General features: G+C 45.4%; 1 protein-coding gene across 8 annotated transcripts in view; it reads left to right on the forward strand.

Moving 5' to 3' along the window:
- The window catches only part of DTNB (dystrobrevin beta), a 196,467-nt gene that overhangs the window by 110,875 nt on the left and 62,092 nt on the right, over positions 1-23,500 (forward strand). For 7 of the 8 annotated variants that reach the window (XM_035321179.1, XM_035321180.1, XM_035321183.1 and 4 more), the window contains 3 exons: positions 2,484-2,571; positions 18,410-18,495; positions 20,196-20,309. In XM_035321179.1, coding sequence (XP_035177070.1) covers positions 2,484-2,571; positions 18,410-18,495; positions 20,196-20,309 — 288 coding nt within the window. Of the gene's footprint in view, positions 1-2,483; positions 2,572-18,409; positions 18,496-20,195; positions 20,310-23,500 lie in introns of those variants that run through there. The other variant, XM_035321188.1, reaches the window with a different exon arrangement.

Here is a 23,500-nt window from a genome sequence, read left to right on the forward strand (position 1 = left end):
TCCGAACTCTTTCACGTGCCCTCCTCCCTTCTGAGCTCTGGGCTGCAGCCAGGGTTATCCCTGTCTTCTCCCTTTCCTGTCCCCCTGAGAACTACAAGGAAGTGAGTTTTCCTTCACAGAGAATGTAAAGAATCCCAGCGTGTTTTTTGGGTTGTTTTTACTGCCCCGTTAGTCCTCCAGCGAGGCGAGTTGCCGGCTGCCTCGAGCCTCCCACTTTAAACTTGTGTTGTGTGCCAGCGAGCACGCAGGAGGTTGAGGAGGTCTTCTTGAACTCCACTTCCCCTCTGGACAGAAAATATTTCTAAAACCAATATATATATATATATAAAGATATATATTTATTAAATTACAGCTTTTCCTTGAGAAAGTAAGAAATTGTGAATAACTACTGTCTGATGTTGTCACTCAGGTGAGAAGAGGCAGTAGGTCCAGCAGCTGGGAGAGGTGTTAGGAGATGGCAGGTTAAGGGAAGGTGAATGGGCTGGAATGGTCTGTATTCCTCCAACAGCAGAAAAACTTGAGCAGACTAAATTACAGAGGTGATCTGACCCAAACCAGCATCAAATGCAGCAAGTGGGATGGGAAAAATTGTTCTCCTTCAATAACAAAACAGAAAACGAGTTCACATGAGGTGAGAAGATCACCAAGCCTGGTGTAAAGGCTCCATTTTTGTTCTTTTATTTCTCTTTTCCCACTGTTTTAGCTCACCTTTCACCAGCTCCTCCTTTGCACGATTTGGTGCTTGCTGAGAGCCGAGTGCCTTCACACCAATCCGCAGCAGCCCAGACACGGAGGCATAGTGCTGTAATTCATAATGATCCGGACCTCATCTGTGTAAATTGTGCATTGTTTCTGTGCCATCTCAAACACAGACTGACTTTGAGTCTCAGAAGAGCTCAATTTGTTAAATTTGGCTTTACAAAGGTATAGCTATGTTTTTATATAAACATCATTTATACAGCATAGGGTTGGTTCTTTGAATAATGTCCACATAAATCTGTGAAATTAAGCTTAAAGAAATGTAAATTATCTCGTAAAGTGGTAATGGGGACTGAAAGTAGCTCTTACTGTGTTGTAGATATGTATCTCCTTCTCTCTGCTGTTTTTTTGCGGTGTGATTCTGATCCCGAATTTCATTGCAAATGCGTACAGGTACAGCACCGCGCAGTGTAAGGCTGCCAGCGAGGTATTTATGAATCCCACATGAAACATCAAGGACGGCATTCGGAAGGCTGTGATCATGAAACACATTGCTCATTTCCACGTTAATGTTGATTTTCAGCTAATAACGTTTTGGTTTATGTAACTAATTCTCTGGCTCCCTATTAAAGGGAGGCAGTGATGGAAATCTTTAGTGCAGCAGTAAGACAACAAGCAGCTACCCAACAGTTCAGTCGGATGTTGTCTTAGGAAGCTGCTTGTTCCCGTGGCTCTCCACTGGTGTTTGGTGGTGGCAAAGCCACTGAGCCACAAAGCTGCATTGCTGGTGGATCTCAACACGGGCTGATTTCAGTTACTGCAGCTTGGAAGTTATCGTTTGTCCCGTTGTGGTTAAAAGGCAGTTATTTGTGAGCGCTAGAGACTGGGTCAGTGCTCCCGGCACTAACTGGATTGCAGACTGATCACATCCTGCACACGCAGTCGGGATGATGCTCACTTAGCTGTGAGGAAGGTCTGGGTGCTGCTGTCCACCTCCTGATCTCGGGGACCTGGCAACTCTTGTCTCTCCCCCGCTTGTCCTTTTTCAGTATTCGTGTCCGTTCTGTCACTTGACAGTGCTGTCACGGTTGGTTATGGGAAATATTTTTAGCATCCCTTTCAGCACCATTTCCAAGACAGCTACAGGCTGTCTGCGTGGGGCGATGCAGGGCAGCTGCAGTTGTTTCATCCTCTGCTAGCCGAGGTGTGAAGGACCAGTCTCAAATCACCACGTTTGGCATCCTTGGGTTTTGTCAGGCTGACTTACAAAGCGACGGTTGCGTTGTGGTTCGTGCTGTTCAGCGACAGAGGATGTTCTGCTTGGGCCAGGATGCATCCCTCCGTTCCTCCTCCTGCAGGCTGTTCTGCTCCGACCCTTGTCACCCCAGGCCCCCCGAGGACGAAGCTTTGCTCCTTCTTCCTTCATATAGGCACCCGTTCCACCCAGAGTAAGCCAAAAGGGTTTTCAGAGGACCTCCTCAGAGACCAACTGATTTTTTCCTAATTATATGTATTTACGAGTTGTTGAAAACTAATTATATTAGTTTATTAATTATTAAAGATTAATTATTTTAGTCATTTAAAAGCAGAGTGTATTTCCTGGAGGAAATGCTGCGAGATGCAAGGTCTCGAGAGCAGCCCCCGCTTTGGAAGAGGACTGAAAAAGGGAAAGAGCTAGGTCACTTCCAGTACGACTCCTGTTTCGGGTAGCTGTGGACAATGCTGCCCCATTCCTCTGTCACCCCGGCACGGGTGCTGACGGCTGTTGTGGCTTCTCCCCGCAGCGCCCTGGACAGCCCCGGCAGGCTGGACGAGGAGCACCGGCTGATTGCCAGATACGCCGCCCGGCTGGCTGCAGAGGCTGGGAATGCAGTAAGTAAATGAACCGGCTCCAGTTTTTGTCATTCAACTGTTTTTACCGCACATTGAATATGTGGAAGGTGTTTTTTAGAGGTTAATTAGTAGCTTAAGGTTAGCAGGCTCCCTGAAATTGTCGTCTTTTCTGTATGCACCTGATGCCCAGAGCAGCGCGCCTGCCTCGTTCTCCTCACCCAGCACAAAACTGCCTTCTCAGGCGGCTGGGGAAGAGGAAATGCCAGTACAAATGATGAGGAACGAGGTCAGGGGAGATGAGAGAATAAGCAGATCCGTCCTACTTAGTCTAGAGAAGAGATGAATAAGTAGGTACCTGAGGAAAACAAATCATGGAACAAATGTTATGGAATATATTTATTCCAGAGAGAAGGAGCCTGAAAGGCAGAACGGGGGGTATTTTTATGGTTGCAGTCACTTACTATGGAATAAATAAGAACAAACACCCAAACAGCTTTAAATTGGTAAAAATAAATACTGCTTTAACAGAAACTTGCCACAGAGCATCACGGCAATTAGGAGTTTACTGAAATTTATTAGAATAGCTGCAGTCGAAATGGAAGGGGAGGTATCTGTCTTCGTGTTGCTGTATCCTCACAAAAGCAGAGCAGTGACAGCAGGGTCGTTCCTCCGCCTGTACGGAGCAGCAGTGGAGATCCCTCAAATTACAGCTGTCCTTTTACATCGCCACAGCGTGTGCTGCGTTAATTAACGCGTGTTCCAGCACCTGGCTGCTCTGCCTGCCTGCCGGAGCCGCGCGGCGTCAGCCCTGCTACAACAGCTGTGAGCAAAATGCACCAAACGCTCCCTCGCTGCTGCTCGGGGCAGTCGCTGTGGCAAAACGTGCTGTTATCCGCGTGGCGTGGCGCGTACCGGCTTCGCCTTCAACAGCCTCTGGCAGCAGGAATGACCTCTCTTCACCGCCTTAGTGCTGCGGCAGAGTTTGTGCTTCCTGCACCCGTTAGTGTCACGAGAGGAGCACTTTAACATCAGTGTCTTCATTCATCTTTTCACTACGTCTTGCTGTGTAAATGCTTTCAAGTCCTTTCCAGCAAGGTCAGAGCTCATGCCGTCTCCTAATGTTCTTCAGCACGTGACCAGCCAGTGATCTGGCTTCGTGGTACAGACGGGACCAGACATTTCTCCTTAATTAAAAAAGAATTGCACTTTTAGAATGGTTTTTAGCTATCAATTCGCAGCATCTCAACCAAATAGTATATTTGCATTTCTGAAGTCATTCAGTTCACTACAGCTATGTTCATGTTGAATATTAAAGCAAGACAGTGTACATTTTCTGTTTTAGATGAAAAAAGAGGATTTTACATAGTCTTCACGTCAAACTATTGAGGTAGTAAGTGCTGAATCAGTCTCGATCTGGCAGATGGTGGAAGAATTCTTACTCATGACTTGACTTTTTCCAGTAACAAAAACTAACGTGTCACAATATGGGTTCTGAAAGATCCTAATCATTTAAAAAGCTGTAAATCACCTCAAATTGTTTGTGTGTACTTAGTAGTTCTGAAGGAGGTCAAAAATGAAGCAACTTCTTTGGACGTAAAGGAAGCAGCATCTAGTGCTTATTAAGACTTTTCAAAGCCCTTTGACAGAGCATCGCTCTCTTCTCATCCAGGTCAGTTACCTTGTAGGGAGGCATCAGGGACAGAAGCGTGGTGGAGGAAGAAGGACCTGGGAGTAACGGTGTGCTTCCGTCGTGTCCAAAGCTCAATAGCATGGAACCTAAGGTTATTTACTAGATCCAGTGTTTATTCACAGTCAAAAAGTAGCAGCCAGAATAGACATACTTTTCATATTCTGAAGGAATCAGAGTTTTAGGCACTCTTCCAAATGCTCTGCTTCATGGCATCTTCTAATTATTGCTTGCCGACAGGAGATCACCCTTCCTTGGCCAGCCGCTGTGTGACTGGTGTCCAAGTTGGCCATCGCAGCTCGGGGACTCCTGGGGCTGCATGCCACAGCTGCAGGGCTCGCTTGGGAGGGTTCATTGCTTGTGTGATGCGGAATATCTGAGATTTACCTGCCACACTCCTTTTTTTAATACTCTTCTTGTAACGTCAAAGAGAGGAGCGATTCAGAGACTGGGAAATTCAAAAGCAAAAAAAATAGGGAATCATTTTTATCTACCCATATGGAATTGAAATGGGGAAGATCAAATGACATCCCCGATATGACAGCCATCTCAGAGACCCAGTAAAAGAAAGATAATTATGGAGTATATGGCAGCCAGCTTTACAGGAACGATACAGCAGGACATGCAGGCAGGGGAATGATATTGTACCTAAAGGAAACACACAATGTAACAATATAAAAATATCACAGAAAAGGAGAACTGCAGAATCCTTGTCAGTTGAAATTCCAAATTTTTAATAATAGAGAAGAAATACCGCCCCCTGATTAGATGATGGTAGTGATGAAGAAATGTTAAGTGAGGAAAGACAAGCTGCAGCATTTGGACAGGTAAGCAGCAGTGGGAGATTTCAGCTACCCACATAGAGACTAAGTCAGTGCCTTTTCAGAGGGGGATGCAAAAACTCATCTGAGTGCAATAAAGGATGTTTCCTTGAACACAGTTTTACAGTCCACAAAAAGAATCCTTCCTGCATTTAGGCCTGCATGGTGCACCGGCATGAGTTTGCGTGGGGTTAGCTGTGCTGGCTGATCTGTACCAGTAACCATCACACACGGATTTCACAGCAGGAGGGAGCTTGCCAAGTAAATCCAGTATGCAGATATTCCGTTTCAAGAAAGGGAGCTACGTCAAAATGAAACAATTAGAAAAAAATCCTAAAAGGATCAGTCAAAAAAAAAAAAAAAGCAAAAACAGAAAGCCTATAAACTGCCTGGAGACTATTAAAACTGTATTAGAAGCCCAAGAAAGCTGTGTGTCAAAATTCAAAAAGAAAACAAACCATACAAAAAACTGTTTTTATGGGTCAATAAGAAAACCAAGGAGGGTGTCCTAAGGAAAGGATGGCATTCAAGAAATGGAGAGCTTGCCTGAATGAAAGGCACAAGAAAGCCCATAAACATGTCTGGTTAAATGTTAACAGGAAATGCAGAGACAGGAAGAGAATATAAAGAGCACTTCTCAAAGAATGCTGAAGTCTATAGTAAAAAGATTTTCAATACCATCAGAAGTAGGATGCTGACTAGGGAACCAGTAGGGCTCTCTGAAGACCAAGATGTTGAAGATCAGTCAGGAGGGATAAGACCAAAGCAAAGATGCCCAATGGGTTGTTTGCACCAGTCTTTACTGCTGAAGGTAAACGTGTTGTAGCACATGTAACATATGCCTTATGGCAGGTAAGTACAGCAGAGAGGTCGGGTGGCTTTGAAATAGCACAGCAACTATTAAAACAGGTTGCACAGATGTCAGGACGTCATTGTGTGGTACTAACTCGAGTCCTTGATGGTCTGGAGGAATGAGCTGGCAACCATAAAATCTTAGAACCGTTTAGGTTGGAAAAGACCTCCAAGATCATCAAGTCCAGCTGCTAATCTAGCACTGCCAAGTCTACAACTAAACCACGTCCCTGAGCACCACATCGTCATGTCTGCTGAACACCTTCGTGCAGTTCAGCAGAGCTACGTGCCAGCCCTGCACCCGGGACAGGATAACGCCCTGCAGTGCTGCAGGCTGAGCGCCCGCGGCTGGAAGCGGCTTTGCAGAAGAGGACCTGGAAGCACTGGTGGGCAAAAGGAGCCAGGAGTGTGCCCTTGCAGCACAGCAGTCAAGCACATGCAGGACTTTGTTGGCAAGAGGGCAGCCAGGAGGGTAAGTGTCTCTGGCCAAGAATGCCTTCTCCCCTCCATTCAGCACTGATGAGGCCCCATCAGATCTGCAGTGTCTGGTTCCATGCTACCCAGTTTGAGACGTGGACATAGCGGAGCACACCCAGAGGCCAGTAAGGTGTTTAGTGGCTGTCCTACAAGATGTAGGAGGAGGTGCTGAGAGGGCTGGGTATGTTCAGCAAGGAGAAGAGAAAGTGAAGGGGGATCTTACGGCTGTTTGCTGATGAGCCAGACATAGCAGAGGTGCACAGCGAAAGGACGAGAAGCAACAGGCCTTAGTTACAAGAAAGAAATTCCTACTATACATTAAGAAAACCATTTCACCATGATGATGGGCAAATACTGGAAGAGGTTGTCCAGAGAAGAAGTGGAATCTTTGTCCTTGGAGATAGTCAGAGCTCAGCTGGAAGAGGTCTCGAGCAACCTGCTGTGAATTGGCCCTACTCTGAGCAGTACAAGGACTGGAAACCTCCAGAGGTCCCTTCTCACCTATATTTTTCTATGAATCTAGACCTTAGTGAAAACAGAAGATGGGAACACACTGCCATGAAGGAGCTATGGAGTATTTGAAGACTTTAAAACCAAGATAGACCAGTGTCTGTTGGGAATATTGGAGATATGCTGATCTGAACAAAATTATTTCTTGATGTCCTCTCCAGCCCTATTTTTCTGACATAATATGCTTTTTTTTTTTTTTTTTAACATGCTCTAACTGCTAGAAATTAAGAGGATTCCAGATGCAGAAGCTGTTCATACAACAGCCTAATGCAAAGTTGTTTATTCTTTTCTTTGAAGTGGTTGACAATGATCACTGCTGGAAGCTGTACGGTGGACTTTGTGGTGATGGATCTGACTCAGTCCATCAGTTTCTGCATTTTCTCAAATTAGATAAAATGTTAAAACTGCCTTCTGCAGGCTCGTTACTGTAATAAATGTCACTTGCAATATGAATACAAATATATTCTATTAACATTTTTAGGGGAAAAGCCTTTGCTTGAAGTCTTACTGGGCCAAAATAATTTTGAGCCGGATCTCAGAGTTAATTCTTGAAATCCAAGTCTGTTTCTTTTTAAGGAAGAAAAATGAATGGGGAGAGAGGAGAAGAAAGGAGAATGCATCATCTGTCACTCGATACATGTAATTTACTTAGTGGTGCAGCAGAGGCTCATGGCATGCAACCAGTGCAATTACACACTGGTAGACAGCAGTTCTTAGTCTGCGTTCACTCAGAAGAAGCTTTGACTGGATTACTCCTGTGTTCTTCAAAACAGTCTTTAGAGGACAGAATCCTTTTTTATTGAATTTAAGTTGCTCAGGGCTATGCTTGGCTTGCCAGTTTGGTCACAGCCGAGTGCTGTGGATTAAAATAAGTGCTGGCTGGCTACGCTAGACCAATTAGATGGAAAGCAAAAGAGGAAAGCAGAAGGTGACTAGATGAATAAAGTGAAGAAATTAAGAGAAAGAACGCCAAACTTCATCTAAATCACTGCTTCTAAGAGCAGAACTGTTTGTCTCCCTCTGCTGATCTGCTCAGGTGATCAGTCTGAGGTAAAAAAAATTAGGTCTTTCTTACTGAGTGCTATCTTTTTGGCAAAGGCAAGGGACTGAAGTGACCTCTGGTGTCTCCAACCTGCTCACCTACTCTCTCTTACAAAATCCCTTCTACATACACATCAGGTCCCACCTCGATATTGCCATATTCCTTGAATACAGTTAAACCTGCCAGTAAGATGACTTTTAAGAGAAAGGATAGTTAAATGAATATTAGGGGAGGAGAAGTGGACCTGAGGGAACACACGAAGCTGTGTCAGGGCAGGTTCAGGCTGGATGTTAAGGAAAGGTTCTTCACCAAGAGGGTGGCCAGGCCCTGGAACAGGCTGCCCGGGGCAGTGGTCACAGCACCGAGCCTGCTGGAGTTTGAGGCGTTTGGACAGCGCTCTCAGGTGCATGGTTTGATTTCAAGGGGACCTGCGTGGAGCCAGGAGCTGGACCCGATGAGCCTTGTGAGTCCCTTCCAACTCGGGATATGCTGTGCTTCTATGATTTTGTGATTCTAAGTGCGTATATGTACAGCTGTATACACAAAGCAACCCTAGGCCCTCTGGTACTGATGTCCTACACTACCTTCCTCTCGCCAAGCCAATGCCTCCTTCGTCTCCTCTCCCACCTCCCGGCACCTGCTCTGCCTCAGCTCTTGTTTTCTGTTTTGTTTTCTGTGAGCACATTCCCAGGTCCTCCCGGGCTTCTGCTGAGGGACCTGGGCGGGCTGATTCCTACAAGCAGAGGTCGGTGTCTGGGCCATGAGCCGAAGTGCCTGCTGCTTCGCCAGCGGCGCCCCGTGGCACTCGGCAGGAGCAGGGGGACACAGGGACACCGCGCTCCTGGCAGGGCTCTGCTGACCTGTGCAGCCCTGCTGAGAAAAGCATGAGCACCCGATAAATATGAGAAAATACTCCATTATGGATGAGCGGGTAATTAGGTTGAGTTATGTGGATGAGTTACGATAATTAGGTTCTTGCACATATTGCTCTTTTTTGAAAACAGTATGTGGTTGCTCTTCTTCCCTCAGCATTAAGTAATACTAAAAGCCTATCATCATCTCATCTCATTAAATCTACTGTACCTACAACCTAAATAACATTTGTAATATTCTCTTCATCTAATTTTTCTTCTTTTAGGCATTAGGTAATATTTCATACATGTTTTTTTAAATAAAGAAAGAACAAGTAAATCAGATTTTCTGTTGTACATCTTTCCAGGATAAATCCACAGCCTCATTCTTGGGTCTTCTTTTCTTCTGGGTACTGTAGTTATCTCAACCATTTTTGTTACTTGTTTCTATTTCTGTCTCGACCATAAAGAACACTGTGACACTGCCGCGATGGGCAGCTAAAATACCGGTGCAGGCTTTCTGTGACACGGTGTAGTCCTTGCACCAAGGAACTGGGAAGCCGATGCCCACAGGCAGCAAGCTTTAGAGGTTTTTGACAGTTTCTTCTAAATCCAGGTGATGGAGGAGTGCAGCTGCTTGCCAAACTGGCTTCTGGGGGCTTGATTAAAAAGTCTCATTAAATCCTCTGCTTTCACCCCAAAAGATGTACGGTAGCTGAGGTCTGAGGGCTCCTTGTGGCAAATTCCAGTCCAGCTTGACAGGCCAGCATGGCGCCCCAGTTTAATGCCCTATTCATAGGAAAACTTAAGTACAGTGCTAGAAGGTTGTACTGTTCCTATGTGATATTGAGGATTTTAAGTAGATTTTACAATCATCTTCTTCATCTTCTTATGAATTTTACTGCTGGGAGAGGATGGGGCTTGCCATTTCGATGATCCTCAGAACTTTTAAGAATTCAGTGTTCATGCTGAGCACCTGGAAGCAGAAAAGGATGGTGATCATACTTTCAGCAATGTTGGAGAGTTGGCTTAGCTATGAAACATTTTTTTTAACATTTTACCTTATAAAATGTTAGTCTCCAGCTCAAAAAGACTGTGGCTTTAGTCTTGCTGCTGTATGATGTAGAACTGGAGCCCTGTGTTACAATTCACGGTATCAAAAAGTCTTTTTTCTTTTCACACTCTGCCATACTTCAGAATGCTTTTACTCTGAATAAACTTTGTAGATTGTTTCTGCACAGATCTGTAACACTGGGGGGTTTGGTTATGCTGCATTAAGGCCTCAGGAACCCTTGTTAGAAAACTGGGGGTTGTGTCCAAGAGGGCCAAGAAAAGATCTCCACGTTGCTTCCATGCCATAACAGTAAGGATTATTCCCTTTCTGAGATGCTTACGCCTCTCAGAGAAGGAAAGCTACAAGAGGACAAAATAGCTAAACCGTTCATTTTCTCATACAAATGTTAAAAACAGGGTTTGGGGTTTTGTTGTAGTAACTTTGAAGGCCTTACATCTCACACTGGTGCAGGGACATTGAGCGTAGAGAGGGGATATGTCCCTGGCGCTCAGTGCTGCTGGGCAGGTGGGGAGCGGAAACCGCTTGGCTTTCTAAAGGGAGGAACTGCAGTAATAAATCCCGAAAGACACAAGTCATTCATACCTGCCCAGCGAGATGGAGTGCAAATGTAAGAATGCTGACTAGTAAGTGCATGTTTTGGATTGCTTGTTGCTTTTTTTCATTATTTTTCAGTGCAGAGGATTTAAGAAGCACATATCATTTCACAGAGAGGACAGGTACCTTTCATCCAGGTAGTTGTTAGTATCATGCAAATGCTCTAATAAATTTTGTCTTGCTGGATTTACAAGAATAGCATTTGCCATTGCAATCCTGTACCATGCACCCAAGACGCTACTGAGAGCTGTGACAGTAAGAATTTGTTGATAATAAAATGCTGGGCAGCAGTGAGAGCAGTGACTATAGGCAGGTTTCCTTCCCTGTGTTCTGGAGGAATCCATTCACTGAAGAAATATAGGCTGTCCAGCATGAAACCCGGGTTGGTATTTGCACATTTGAATGATATCGCATACTTTCTATTATCATATGTAATATTATCTCCTAATAGTAGTATTCAGAACACACATTTGAAATATTTGCAAGCACGAGCTGTAATGCACTGCTCATATATGAACTTAATTGGAAACCCTTAGGCCAGAAACAGGTCCCACACAGCGTCCACCAGCACCTCAGCCACTTTCCAGAACCATTCTACCCTGAGTAACACTTCCCTCGCCCATGAAATCCACTGTTTTCAGAAGAGCAGTGACTTCCAGAGATAGCTGCAAAGGCTTATTAAGGTCCTCACTCTGTAAAGCAATCTGCAGTCATTTAGGCTTCAGAAGAGTAGTGACAAACTATGTCAGGTCTCCATGTCCCTGGTCAATTCTTTCGTTCCAACGCTGCATTTGTCCTTACGGGCTGCAGGAAGCTACTTGCCTGTCTCAGAGGAAGTAGTGGCATCTCCTGGGTAGGCTGTAAAACAATCCGGGGGATTATTGATCAGCAGTGACTCAAGGAATGATTGAGACTACCGATTCTGTGAACAAAGTGACCGATAGGAGCTTCTCAGTTACTGAAATGACTTCCCTTCTGTGAGAGGCTGTAGGCAGCTAGAGGGGAAAAAATGAAATAAATGCAACTGTTGAGCTCCTAGAGAGGTCACCCAAAATTGCAACCTAAACACAAAGACTTCTTCCCATCATAGAAAGAACTGAATAAATAAATAAATAAAATTAAAGTTTGTGGTTAAAAGCAGTTCTTTGTTACTGCCAATGTGATGGTCAAATATTTTATTCGTTTCTGTGAAATAATGTGGTTTTCCTCTCAGGTCTTTAGAGGTTTATAAATCAGCCTGAAAGGAGACCAGTAACCAGAAGGATAACAGAGAACAAAGGAAGACTGAAAGAGAAAACCTAATCAAAGCGCTGGAGAGGTGGTGGGGGCAGAAAGGTGCCTGGGAGTCAGATTTTCTGGCTTTAAAGGAGAAAGTTAAAAATGACTTGAATCAAAACAGAAGAGAGTGGAAGTTGTTTATTCAAACAACTGTAATTTATCTATCTTTGAGCAACCTGGTCTAGTGGGAGGTGTCCCTGCCTATGGCAGGGGGGTGGAATTGGGTGATCTATAAAGTCTCTTCCAACCCAAACCGTTCTATGATCTAGTTCGCAAGGCTGAAAATAGAGAACTCTAATATCTTTAGATTTGATAGAAATATGAGTTATAGGGCATTCTGAGGGTATCTTAGAAGAAAGATGACTTTATTTTTTTAAGACAGGATTATTGTTTATCATATATATAGGGAAAAATGTTCTGAGACATTCCTGTTTACAATACTGCAGGAAAAAAATCTCAGAAAAAAGTTGCAGCTATGGAAGCAGCAGGTGATGTGTTTCCAAACTGGATTTAAATAGAGAGAACAAAGCTACCTAGCTTGGTTTATTAATTAAAGGAAGCTTTTCTCTTGCATCCTTTGTAAGAGAACAGCGACCTGTGAGGAATCTGTAGAGGGTGGAAATGGCAAAACAAACAGCTTTGCTCTGAAGTATGAAAATTAAGGCTGAACGTGGCTTTCTAAAATCCAATCATACCTCTTATCTCTATGCAAGTAGTAGTCTGATGCCACAGATGCAGATGCTTCACATGCAGTCAGCACTCACGTTGATAAACTCTGGAGCGCCCCATCGGCTCGGTGGCTGCTCGGAGGGCCACCTGCAGGCATTGCCCACTGTGGGCCAGCTCAGCTTTGCATGAGCCTTCTTGGGCAGACGCTTAGCCAAGTAATTTAAAACAAAAACAAAAACAAATAGTGGATGGAGTCCACTCCAGATGGAGTCCATTGAGGCAATTTGTTCCAATCTGTAAATTCATCTACCGATAAAAAGATTTTCCTGAATCTTAACATAATTATTCCTTGCTTGGTTTGAGCCCACTAAGCATTCTCCTACCTCAGGGAACATGAAGAATAATATATCACTTTCTTCTTTGCAGTAAGCATCGTATATTTAAAAGTTCCTATGTTGTCTCCTCTCCTTCTTTTACTCTCTTCAGTCTTTCAGACTTTCCTCATTGTCATTATTTATAGACCTTTGGTCATTCTTCTTGTTCACCCTGTCTCTCCAGTTGACTCTCAGCTTTTTTTGAGTTACACTCAGGCTGGAAACAGTAGTTCACCGGGGTTAGAGAACAGGGGTAAGCCAGGCATTATAGCACACAGCACTCCCTGTTTCAAACAGCCCATTCCAGGACTCTGCAAAAGCGCGTTATTGGCAACGTTTGGTTTGCAAACCACTCTCATTTGCAGATCCTTTTTTGCAGAACTGCTGCCTTTATGCAGGTCTTTATACAACTGACAGGTTAAAAGTAAATATGAGAGTTTGCACTTGTCTTGATAGAATGCAACCTATTTCTTCAAACCATTTCTTGAAGTTCTCACGTAATTCTATATTTTAATTGTGTCCTCTAAAGTCCTATGAGCTCGTCACAGTGTGATACAGCCTGCAGATGTGAAGCACATGCTCTATTCCATCTGCCATGATATTAATGAAAATATTTAATGTTACCAAATCTAAGGGAAAAGCTGTAAAACCCATAAGGGGATGTCAGAAGTATTGCTGAAGTGAAAGTGTATCACTGATAGTTTTTCTCCTATATGCAGGATTATTTTTACTATGGAAGGCAAGTAGTTTGCTTTAACATGATTTCTTCTTAAAAACTCCATGTAGACTGTTACTTAGCCTATCTTCTAAGTACTTCCAAGCAGTTCTATTTTGTGTTTTCTCTCCAGGAACTGAGGTTAAGCTGAGTGGTCTGTAGTTGTTAGTTCCTTCTTACATTGTTTGCAGATGTGAGCTTTTTGGATACCCTGTTCTAGCCTCTGGCCTTAAGAAACTCAGGGCTTTTGGAGGTGAACACAAAGCTCTGAGGTTGCTTTGGGTTTATGTAAGTACCAAAAACTAAGTGCCCTGATGAATTTCTTCACTCCCCAGCTACTTGAAATATCTAAGTTGTCTGCCATCAGTTTTCTAAACGAAGTTTTTATCCCACGGTTGTAAATTACGTGTCCTGGACAGTTTAAGTTTTTTAATATTACGCCATCATGTTTTTTTGTTGTTGTTGTTGTTTTTCTTTATAACCCAGAGAGCACAAATAGAAATCCCAGGGGTGCTCTCAGGCGCGAGGCTGCACCTTGCACTCCTGCTGGCAGGAAGGATGGAGCGTGCGGCCTCCCAGGATGCCTGTTCATTAGGGAGGCTGGCACCGGAGCTGTGTCTTATTACCCAGTCAAGGTCAGATATATTTAGAATTGTCAGACATTTTCTGGACAAGCATGCTAGCAGTTAGACTTGTGCCTCTGTTGTTTTTTCTAACAGGCTCGGTGCTCGCCATGGCACTCTGATCCCCTTACTTTCTGGGTATGTAAGAATTTAGACTCTTATTCTCCCAAGTCCACGATGTAGCACAGATCAGGTGAGAGATAAGTGCGATTTCTCAAGACCGGAGCACTCCTGAGTGTACAATAGACACTTAGGCTTTGTGTGTAGCATACTTATCAAACACTTCTAGTGCCCACATCTATAATACTGAGCCCTCTCACCCGCCCGAACAGTGCAGCTGCTGCAAACCACCTGTTGCAGATGGTTCTCAGCTTAAGGTAAATCCCAAACCATGCTGAGAATTTCTCAGAGAGATAGCTAGGCTGGGCTAAAAATATGTCAGGGGCCACACTAAATATCTGCTAATGTGGGTGATCATGTTCCAGGGCCTCTGCCTGGTGCTTTTTAAGTCACCAGCATAGGCATCCCCTTTGCAAATGTTCAGGCTGAGCATCAGATGCCATTCGAGGACTTGGGAGGTTTAGATGTTGGTGAATAATTGGCAGCCTGATTTTTTTCTGGGTTTCTTTAGCCGTGAGAAGACTCATACGAGGCTTATTATCTATTTCTGCATGATGGTGGCAAGTCATCTGACAGAGCTAGACTTTTTTCGGTGGTGCCCTCTGAAGGGCAATGGACATGAGCTCAATTTCATTTAAACAGGAGAAAAAGGTTTGAAATGGCAAGGGTGCTCAAACACTGCAGCAGGTTGCCCATACAGGTGGAGTCTCCTTCCCTGGAGATATTCAAACACACCTGGATGATGTATGCTTACTGCATTCAGCTCTGGGGTCCCCAGCACAAAGACACAGAACGAGTCCGGAGGAGACCACAGAGATGATCAAGGGGCTGGAGCACCTCTCCTACAGACAGGCTGAGGGAGTTGGGGTTGTTCAGCCTGCAGAAGAGAAGGCTATGGGGAGACCTTACAATGGCCTGCCAGTGCCTACAGGGGGCTGCAGGAGAGCTGGGGAGGGACTCTGTCAGGGAGTGATGGGACAAGGGGGAATGGCTTTACACTAAAAGAGTGTAGATTAGGCGTAAGGAAGAAATTCTTTACTGTGAAGGTGGTGAGGCCCTGGCACTGGTTGCCCAGAAAAGCTGTGGGTGCCCCATCCCTGGCAGTGCCCAAGGCCAGGCTGGATGGGGCTTTGAGCAACCTGGGCTGGTGGATGGCATCCTGCTTATGGCAGGGGTTGGAACTGGGTGGTCTCTAGAGTCCCTTCCAACCCAAACGTTCTATGGTTCTGTCATTCTGTGAGGTCCTGAGTACCACGCTCTACTTGACTCTGCTTTGAGCAGGGGTGTTGTATGAGACATCTCAAAAGGTGTTTCCAAACCCCAACAATTGGGTGACTTGGAGTTGCATTTATTACTTAACTGGACTTTTGGAAGCAATAGAACAAATAAGAAAATACTGAATTGTCACACAAAATACGCACTGCATGGCTTCCAAATGACCTCTCGGCTTGTGACATTTGAGCGAGCAGCATGTGGGATGTGCCTCCTCTCGGAAACCATGCAAGTGAAATGGGACAGTGGTAATACGGGCTCAGGTTCCTCTGTAGTCTTTGCTCCTGAGGGCTTGAGTACTTTAGGTCATGAGGGTGATTTCAGGCTTTGAACAGGGTTTCTGAAGAAACGGATTAAGGTTGAGGCTGTTTTCATAAGCACAGTCGTACTTCGTGGCAGAACAAAGGTTCCCGTGCCTCCGACGGAGCCCCAGGAGCCCCAGAGGAGGCTGCAGGTGACCTGCGCTTGTCCTCCTAGCTGCTGGCAGCGGGACACGGGGACACCACTGGACCTCAGCTCTGTGACTCACCGTTTTGGGGGAACCAGCCGGTCATAGCAGGAGTCATCAGCACAGGACAGAGGTCTCACAGAGAGGTCACCTCAGAAAGGACAGCGTGGTGGCAGTGCTGCTGCCCACACTGGAGGCCCCAGCACCGCCTGAACACCGCGGCCCTGTTCTGGCTCCTCGCCCCCCCGGCCCGGTCTGGGGGCAGCCTGCACCCTGTGCCTGCGGCTGCAAGGGGGAGAGGGCCCTTTCTGACCCTGCCACCAAGGATGGTGCTTCTGCACTGAAGTTTCTCTGGTAGTTAAGTTTTATTTTTTCACACTGTTCGTTTTAGCTCTCAAACTGGTTCGGTTCTTCTTGCCTGGGCCCTGCCTGACCAAGCAGCTTTCGCACTGACAATTTCCACGTCATTAGGAAACTCCTGAATTAGCCATCAGATCGCTCAGGAAAGCGCAGAAGACCAGCCTGTAGTCGTGTCACTCGAGCAAGGCTCACTTCGCTCATACAGACCTCCCCACCACGTGGGTGTCGTGTCGCCCAAGGAGAGAGCTGCTATCCATGCTTCAGCCGGAGTCCGGTCAGGGTGGTGTCCAGTGAAACCACGGTGAAATCACACGGTGAAACAACTCAAAGCGTAGCGGTGGGAGCCCCCTCTGTCCTGGCACTGCCACTGTCCACCTTGTGGAAGCAGCGGTAGGTGCCGAGCTCTTCATCCATCTGCCGTATTTCTACCAAATACTTTCCGGAAGTGGTTGTGAAAGTGTTTTCTCAAACCAGGAACCCAACCTGAGGTCTTTCTGAAAATGTTGTGGTAAAAATCTCTGAAATCTTGAGATCAAATGAGAATGAAAAGGCAAAAGCAGAGCGCCGAAACTCAGGGCTCTTGACAAAGCCCCGGAGATCTGCCGCTCGGCACAGCTGCTGCGTGGCACCTTGGTACCTGCCGCCGTCCTTCTGGCACCAGTGGCCCTTTGCCCGCTTCTGGGCTGTTCTGCCACATCCAAGGCATCCTTGTGGTAATGTCATCAACGTGACGAGCTCAGAGTTGAACTGAGATGTCCTTCTTCCCGCTCTGGTCCCAGTGCACAGCCACATGCAGCGCTCACAGCGTCTCCTCCATTAGCACACTTCTGGGGATACTGACACCCCATTTCCCAAGCACAGCACCATGGCCTCAGTCATCTGCACTGCCAAAATGAGTGCACCCTATCTATGCTGGAGCCAAAGGCAGCCAGAGTAAAGAAAACAGAGGCTGTAATGACCCGGTTCCAGAAGCAGACCCTATGTACTGCCTTGTTCCTCAGCCAAGGAGACCTGTCCTGAGTGAAAGATGTCTCCCCAGCTCCAAGTTCTCCCAAGGAGACTTTCTTGTGTCTGATGGCCAGGATGCTTTTCAGTTGCACGGGACCTCCTAAGCAGCATCTTAGGATTCCACTGGTGAAATGCACTGAACCAGGACAAGACCCCATAATTCTCGTTTCCATTCTTAGTCCTTGTAACGGCTTCTTCCTCCTGTATCCAGCTGCTAACAGGTTCAGATTCTTGTTTAATTGCACAGTGCTTTTCTCAGTGGTGGTGGTGGCTGCTGGTGAAAAGCGTGCCAAACACAAAGAGGCAGTGAACCTCGATTCACATTTAGTTAGGGCTGAATCCACAAAAGCTAGCAGCACTGAAAGACTTCATTTAACCCCAGCGTCACTGCTGAGCTGATGAATTGGAAGAAGGGGAGAAATTGGACCTAGAGAAAGCATGAGAAATTGGTATCAGCTTGCTGCAGAAGCTGTTTGAAGACCTTGCTGTAAAGCTATTTCTGTGAAACTATTTCTAAGCATTAATGACACTACATTGTGCCAGTGTATTATAAGAAGAAAACGGAGAACAGGAGTTAGTCACACCGTCAGCAGTGTGTTCTGATGTTCGGCAGTGGTATAGGTACCATGACCCTGGCTGTAAGTTATTCTAACTTTTCTTCGCTCACTGACATAATGGAAGGTCGGTGTTTCACTAGAAGACTTTATGATAGAAGGTGTAACTGCATCTCTTCCCAGGGAAGCCTGTCTGTGCTTTAAGAACAGGTAGGTATGCTGTATTTTTTTCTGAAGGTCTTTTAAAAAATGGCAAATAAAATTCCTCAGACTGATGGTGTTAACAGATGATTCATAGTGTAGGCAGAGGTACCCATAGCCAGAGTCCTGTGATTTCATGAGTCCTAAAGCAGTATTTCTGAGACGCCGTGATCAGATGTGCCCCAGTAGTCCATCTCAGCACAGCTTTTTTAATAGCTTTGCAATCTGGGCTGTTAGTATTGTACTGTGGCAGTCAGGAAACATGGGACTGGATCCAAACAGAGTCATATGTGGTTAACAGGTAATGAATACTGTGTTTAATTTTTCTCTGTTCTGCATCCACCAGCCTCGCCCACCAACAGACCTGGGTTTCAACTTTGATGCCAATAAACAACAAAGACAGCTGATAGCAGAGCTGGAAAACAAAAACAGGTAAAAACCAAGCTTTGATCAGTATTGTTTAAGGAGCAACATTTGAGGAGAGAAAAGCCTTTAATCCTATGCTTTGTTGTTTTTAACTGTTTGTATTATATTAACCAGATTGTTTTCCTAGATCTTTTGTTGAAGGGTGTAGCTCCCTCATTAACCAATTAGCACCACGCTGATGCAGCTGCAGTGCTATTATTCCTCAGGGAGCAGGTTGATCTTTTTAACTGATCTTCTTAAAATCATCTTAACCAATACTGAGTATCAGCGTTGCTGTCCTCAAACCCAGCAAACATCACAGCTGGGTAAGCCATTCAGGTGGCAGCAGGAAAATAAATCAGCTGTGTAGTAGAGCAGGTAGGTTGAAAGGCTGGGGTAGATAAATAAAACTTGGGAAAAATAGGGATTTTTTCCTTTTTCTGGAAGACAAATGAGTCTGAGGAAATCAGGAGGCCTGGAAAAAAAAATAGGAGATGGACTGTAGGAGCTGATTATTTCCTCCTCTTGTTCCAGAGGGGCTGTTAAGAGAGAACTGTTCCTGTAGTAATACTGCATTTGCACTTACCTGCTTTTTCACCACCCACATGTCAAGTTCATGTTTCTCTGCCTAAGAGAAAGTAAGGGGGTGCAGTTCTGAAAGGCAAGCTGTTGAGCAGTTGCAGAAGCAACGCTCTGCATTGTGCAGCCTGCCAGTAGGTCACCTCGGGGTCTCAGTGCTGCGCTGGCCTCACAGCTATTGCTGGGTCTCCCTGTGCTGGGTGCACGGGCTTGCATCACCCCTTGGGCCTGGAGAATTGCCAAGGCAGCCTCAGCAGACCAGGTAAATATATTTAGTAAGGTTCATTTGGAGGAGTCTCAGTTCCTGGAGAGGTTGTGTACCTTGATTCTTTCACTATGTAAGTGTCATAATTTTAGTACGCTACCAAGGGAGCCTGCAGGTATTTGATATTATTCATTAAGATCACAGATAAGGGAGATCTAAATCAGTGCTGTTATGAAACCTCATAAGGAGAGCAGCTTAAAGGAAGAGCAAGGGGGAGAGATTTAGAGATTGTAATCTTCCCTCTCAGATCAGAAGGATTTTATTCCTCTGTTAATAAATGAGTCCTGAGCCGCAAGGGATGCATCTCCTACCCACAGCAGCAGCTGGGAGCACGTGCGGTGCTGCGGCTGCTAGCCGCTTGCCTTCCCTTTGTGAGGCCTGGGGGCAGCTCGTCTCTGTTACTGTGAGCTGATACGGCCAGGAGCTGGTGCTTGGCTAACTCCTGCTGCCTGCCAGGAGCCTTGCGAGGGTGAGCGGGAGGCCAAGCAGTGCTAGCCCTGCTGCTGGTACTGCTGCTTCAGAGCCCTTCTGACGGAGTATGTGCGAGAGCAGGTTATGCTGAAAATGGAGCTTCTTCCTCTTAGAGCTGTCCCTTAGCCCATTGTGCACAAAAGGTTTTGAAGAGACCTTGCCAGCATATGGCACGTGAGTGATTTCATGCTTCTTATTACTCAAGTAATTAGCTTCCTGTGTGTATTACAGCAATTCATAGGACTGCGCTAACTTACCTGTCTCAGATTTGATTCTGTGCCAGTCATACACGAATAAAAATTGAGTACCGGAGACTGACAGAGAGAGTGCTTGAAGGGTTATGACAGTATTTTAAGAGTAGTGTGAAGGCTGACCATATTCCTCTTTAATCTTCCCTCTGTTGCTGATATAGAGAGATACTCCAAGAAATTCAGCGTCTGAGACTGGAGCATGAACAAGCCTCGCAGCCCACACCTGAGAAAGCCCAGCAGAACCCAACTTTACTGGCTGAACTCAGGCTTCTACGGTAAAATAAATATCTAAAAGCTTGTGTGCATTTGATACCGTGGCTGATCAGCCCATGTGGTCTGCTCTGTAGCACAGACGATGATAAATGTTATCCTGGACAGCATAACAGCAGCGTATCTTCAATAACCCTTAAGCGTTACTTTGAACTGCTGAATTCTGAAGACTGACAGCATATTACAATTTGTTCTTTTATAAGTGAATTTAGAAATAAATAAAAGTCTCTGAAAACGAATTATTTGTATAGTTCAGAAAACTGATTGCAAAGAAGAAAAACTGAGAAGAAAAATGGTTTAACTGCTTATTATGTATTGTACAAAAGGGTAGAGTTGAAGATAAGTGTCAGTTATTTGATTAATCACTAAAACTATGAAAATTCATACCTACAAATATTCAGACACTGCCACAGTTGGAGAAAGATCTTCAAAGCCTCTTCAAGTTTCCATTTTTAAGTAATGGAGAAATTGTCAGTATTTATAGAATAAAGTGGTTCATAGCTGGGATAGTCACAAGTGTATTCTCTGGCTGTATTTTATTTCATCTTCCATTACTAGTTAATTTCATAGCTTAGCCTTCAAAAATGGTGTTTGTAATCTAAAGTAGGTTTTAAATTTTAAGTTCTTGGTAGCAACGGCTCTTTGAAAACTACATTGTATTTTATTTGATGGGGGTAAACTTTTTTCTGTCCGCTTAGGAAATGGCAAAATTGTTGTGCTTTAATTTGTGCTTTTTTTGTTGTGCTTCCCATTTATGCTTAAAGGTTTTCCATGAAGTGCAGTGCTCCTGTAATAGAGCTGCTGCAACTGAAGGTGGTGTCTGCAGAGTGTAATCTAGTCCCATACGGCGAAATGTAAAGCTTTCAACTTCTGTCATTACTTTTTCATACGGAATGTGCTACATGATGGTACATTTCATATTGCACTGGTATTTTCATTCTTTTATCTAATGATAACAGTGCAGAGATTTTCTAGCTACGTGCTTTACATAGCTACGTATGTATTTTTTAAATGTTTAAAAACTGGGTAGGAAGCAGAAGATATCAACAAATGTTATGCAAGAACTGGAAAAAAGGATACTGCGAGGCAACTTGATATGCTGTTTGATCCAACAGAGAAAGATGTAATAGGCGCCAAGAGCTTAAATTGGAAACAAGGCACATTCAGACCACAGATAAAGCACGTGTTTTTTAAAGTGAGGCAATGATCTCAAGCGCAGCAAGAGCTTTCAGTTTCTTAATGTCTTTCATAGAATCACAGAATGGGTTGCGTTGGAAGGGACCTTAAAGATCATCCAGTTCCAACCCCTGCCATGGGCAGGGACACCTCCCACCAGCCCCGGCTGCCCCCAGCCCCGTTCAGCCTGGCCTTGGGCACCCCCAGGGATGGGGCAGCCACAGCTCCTGGGGCAGCCTGTGCCAGGGCCTCACCACCCTTAGTTGTGAGAGTAAAGAATTTCCTCCTTATATCTAATCTGAATCTGCCCTCTGTTTTGTTTAAAGCTAAACCCCATTCCCTCTTGTCCCATCATCACACCCCTGACACAGAGTCCCTGTCACAATCTCTCCCACAGGAGATTTGCTAATGTAAAAAAGGTTGAATTACAGCATTGTACTTGGAGGGGAGTGAGAGAGCAGTTGTGGTGGAGTTCAGCTGCCTAGCAAGGTAAAACCACCACAAGCATGTACAAACAATCAAGAATTACCATGATTTCCAGTCTGTCCTTAAACATCACCCAGGCTAGGAAATTTCTCCCTTCAGTTCTCTTACCAATGGACTACGAGCATCCACCCATTCCAGACAGACCTTTGAGCTTTCATTTTAGATATGGAAAGAATTACCACAGCCCCTCATACTGTTAATGTGCTCGTCAGCTTCTGTGCTTTGTCTGTGCTCGGTGGGCTAGGAGTGTGCATGTTCTAACCTTTGTATGCTGAGGGCCATTTTCCAAACCTCGCCTTTCTCTGTGCTTTTGTCTGCTGAGCCAAAGAGATCTTTTTCAAAATTCCTGTCTGAATGCAAGTACTTTGCGATTTTGACTCCTCCTCTTCTTCCTCTCTTCCTGAGTAAATGACTTGAATGCCCTTGACAGGCTGGAGGGATGGGCCGAGAGGAACCTCATGAAGCTCAACAAGGGGAAGTGCAGGGCCCTGCACCTAGGGAGGAATAACCCCAAGCACCAGGACAGGCTGGGAATGACCTGCTGGAGAGCAGCTCTGCAGAGAAGGACTTGGCAGTCCTGGTGGACAGCAGGCTGACCGTGGGTCAGCAATGTGCCCTCGTGGCCAAGAACGCCACGGTATCCTGGGGTGCATTCGGAAGAGTGTTGCCAGCAGGTCAAGAGAGGTGATCCTCCCCCTCTGCTCAGCCCTGGTGAGGCCTTGCCTGGAGTATTGTGCCCAGTTCAGGGCTCCCCAGTACCAGAGGGACATAGAACTGCTGGAGCGAGTTTGGAGGAGGGCTATGAAGATGCTGAGGGGCCTGGAGCACTTGTCACACAAGGACAGGCTGAGAGAGCTGGGTCTGGTCAGCCTGGAAAAGAGAAGACTGAGGGGAGACCTCAGAGGAGGTCTACTTGGCACCGGAAGTCCCTTTCAACCTCATTCTAGGATTCTGTGAACTTCTTCAGTCTCTCCATACAGCAGGTTTGCCAAATCTCCAGCTTGCTGTCAAGTTCTTCCTAAGTCCTCTGCACCTCTTCTATATATAGGCTGCAGGGCTGGCTGCAGTGTCTCCTAAGTAGTCACTGATGCTATAGATAGAACTAATGTTAGCTTTCTTAGCACCAAACATCACTCTCACTAATAAATTCAAAGCACACGTTAATTTTCTTGACTGCATAGCATCACACTGGAAGTTCACAGTCGGGTTAGCAGGGATGGCAACGTACTCACCAAGTCACGGCCACCCAGGAGCCCTTCCCCAGGCCTGTGTGAGCAGTGCCTGATGACCTTGCCTGCCGTAACATTTAAGCACACATTACCAAACCGTCTCAATTGCATGTGTGAAAGCACGAAAAAGTTAATCCATGGAAAATCAGCTTGTCACAGGTTTAAAAATTTGCAGACAACACAGCCCGTAAGGATGAGTCAGCTCTACCACATTGTTGGCAAAGGTAACCTTGGATGAAGTAAGGCTGCATCTGTCATCTCACAGATCCCTGTCCTGTTGTTCTTAGTTTCCTCTGCTTGCATGT

Source organism: Oxyura jamaicensis, chromosome 3, assembly GCF_011077185.1.
Source record: "Oxyura jamaicensis isolate SHBP4307 breed ruddy duck chromosome 3, BPBGC_Ojam_1.0, whole genome shotgun sequence".
Taxonomy (NCBI): domain Eukaryota; kingdom Metazoa; phylum Chordata; class Aves; order Anseriformes; family Anatidae; genus Oxyura; species Oxyura jamaicensis.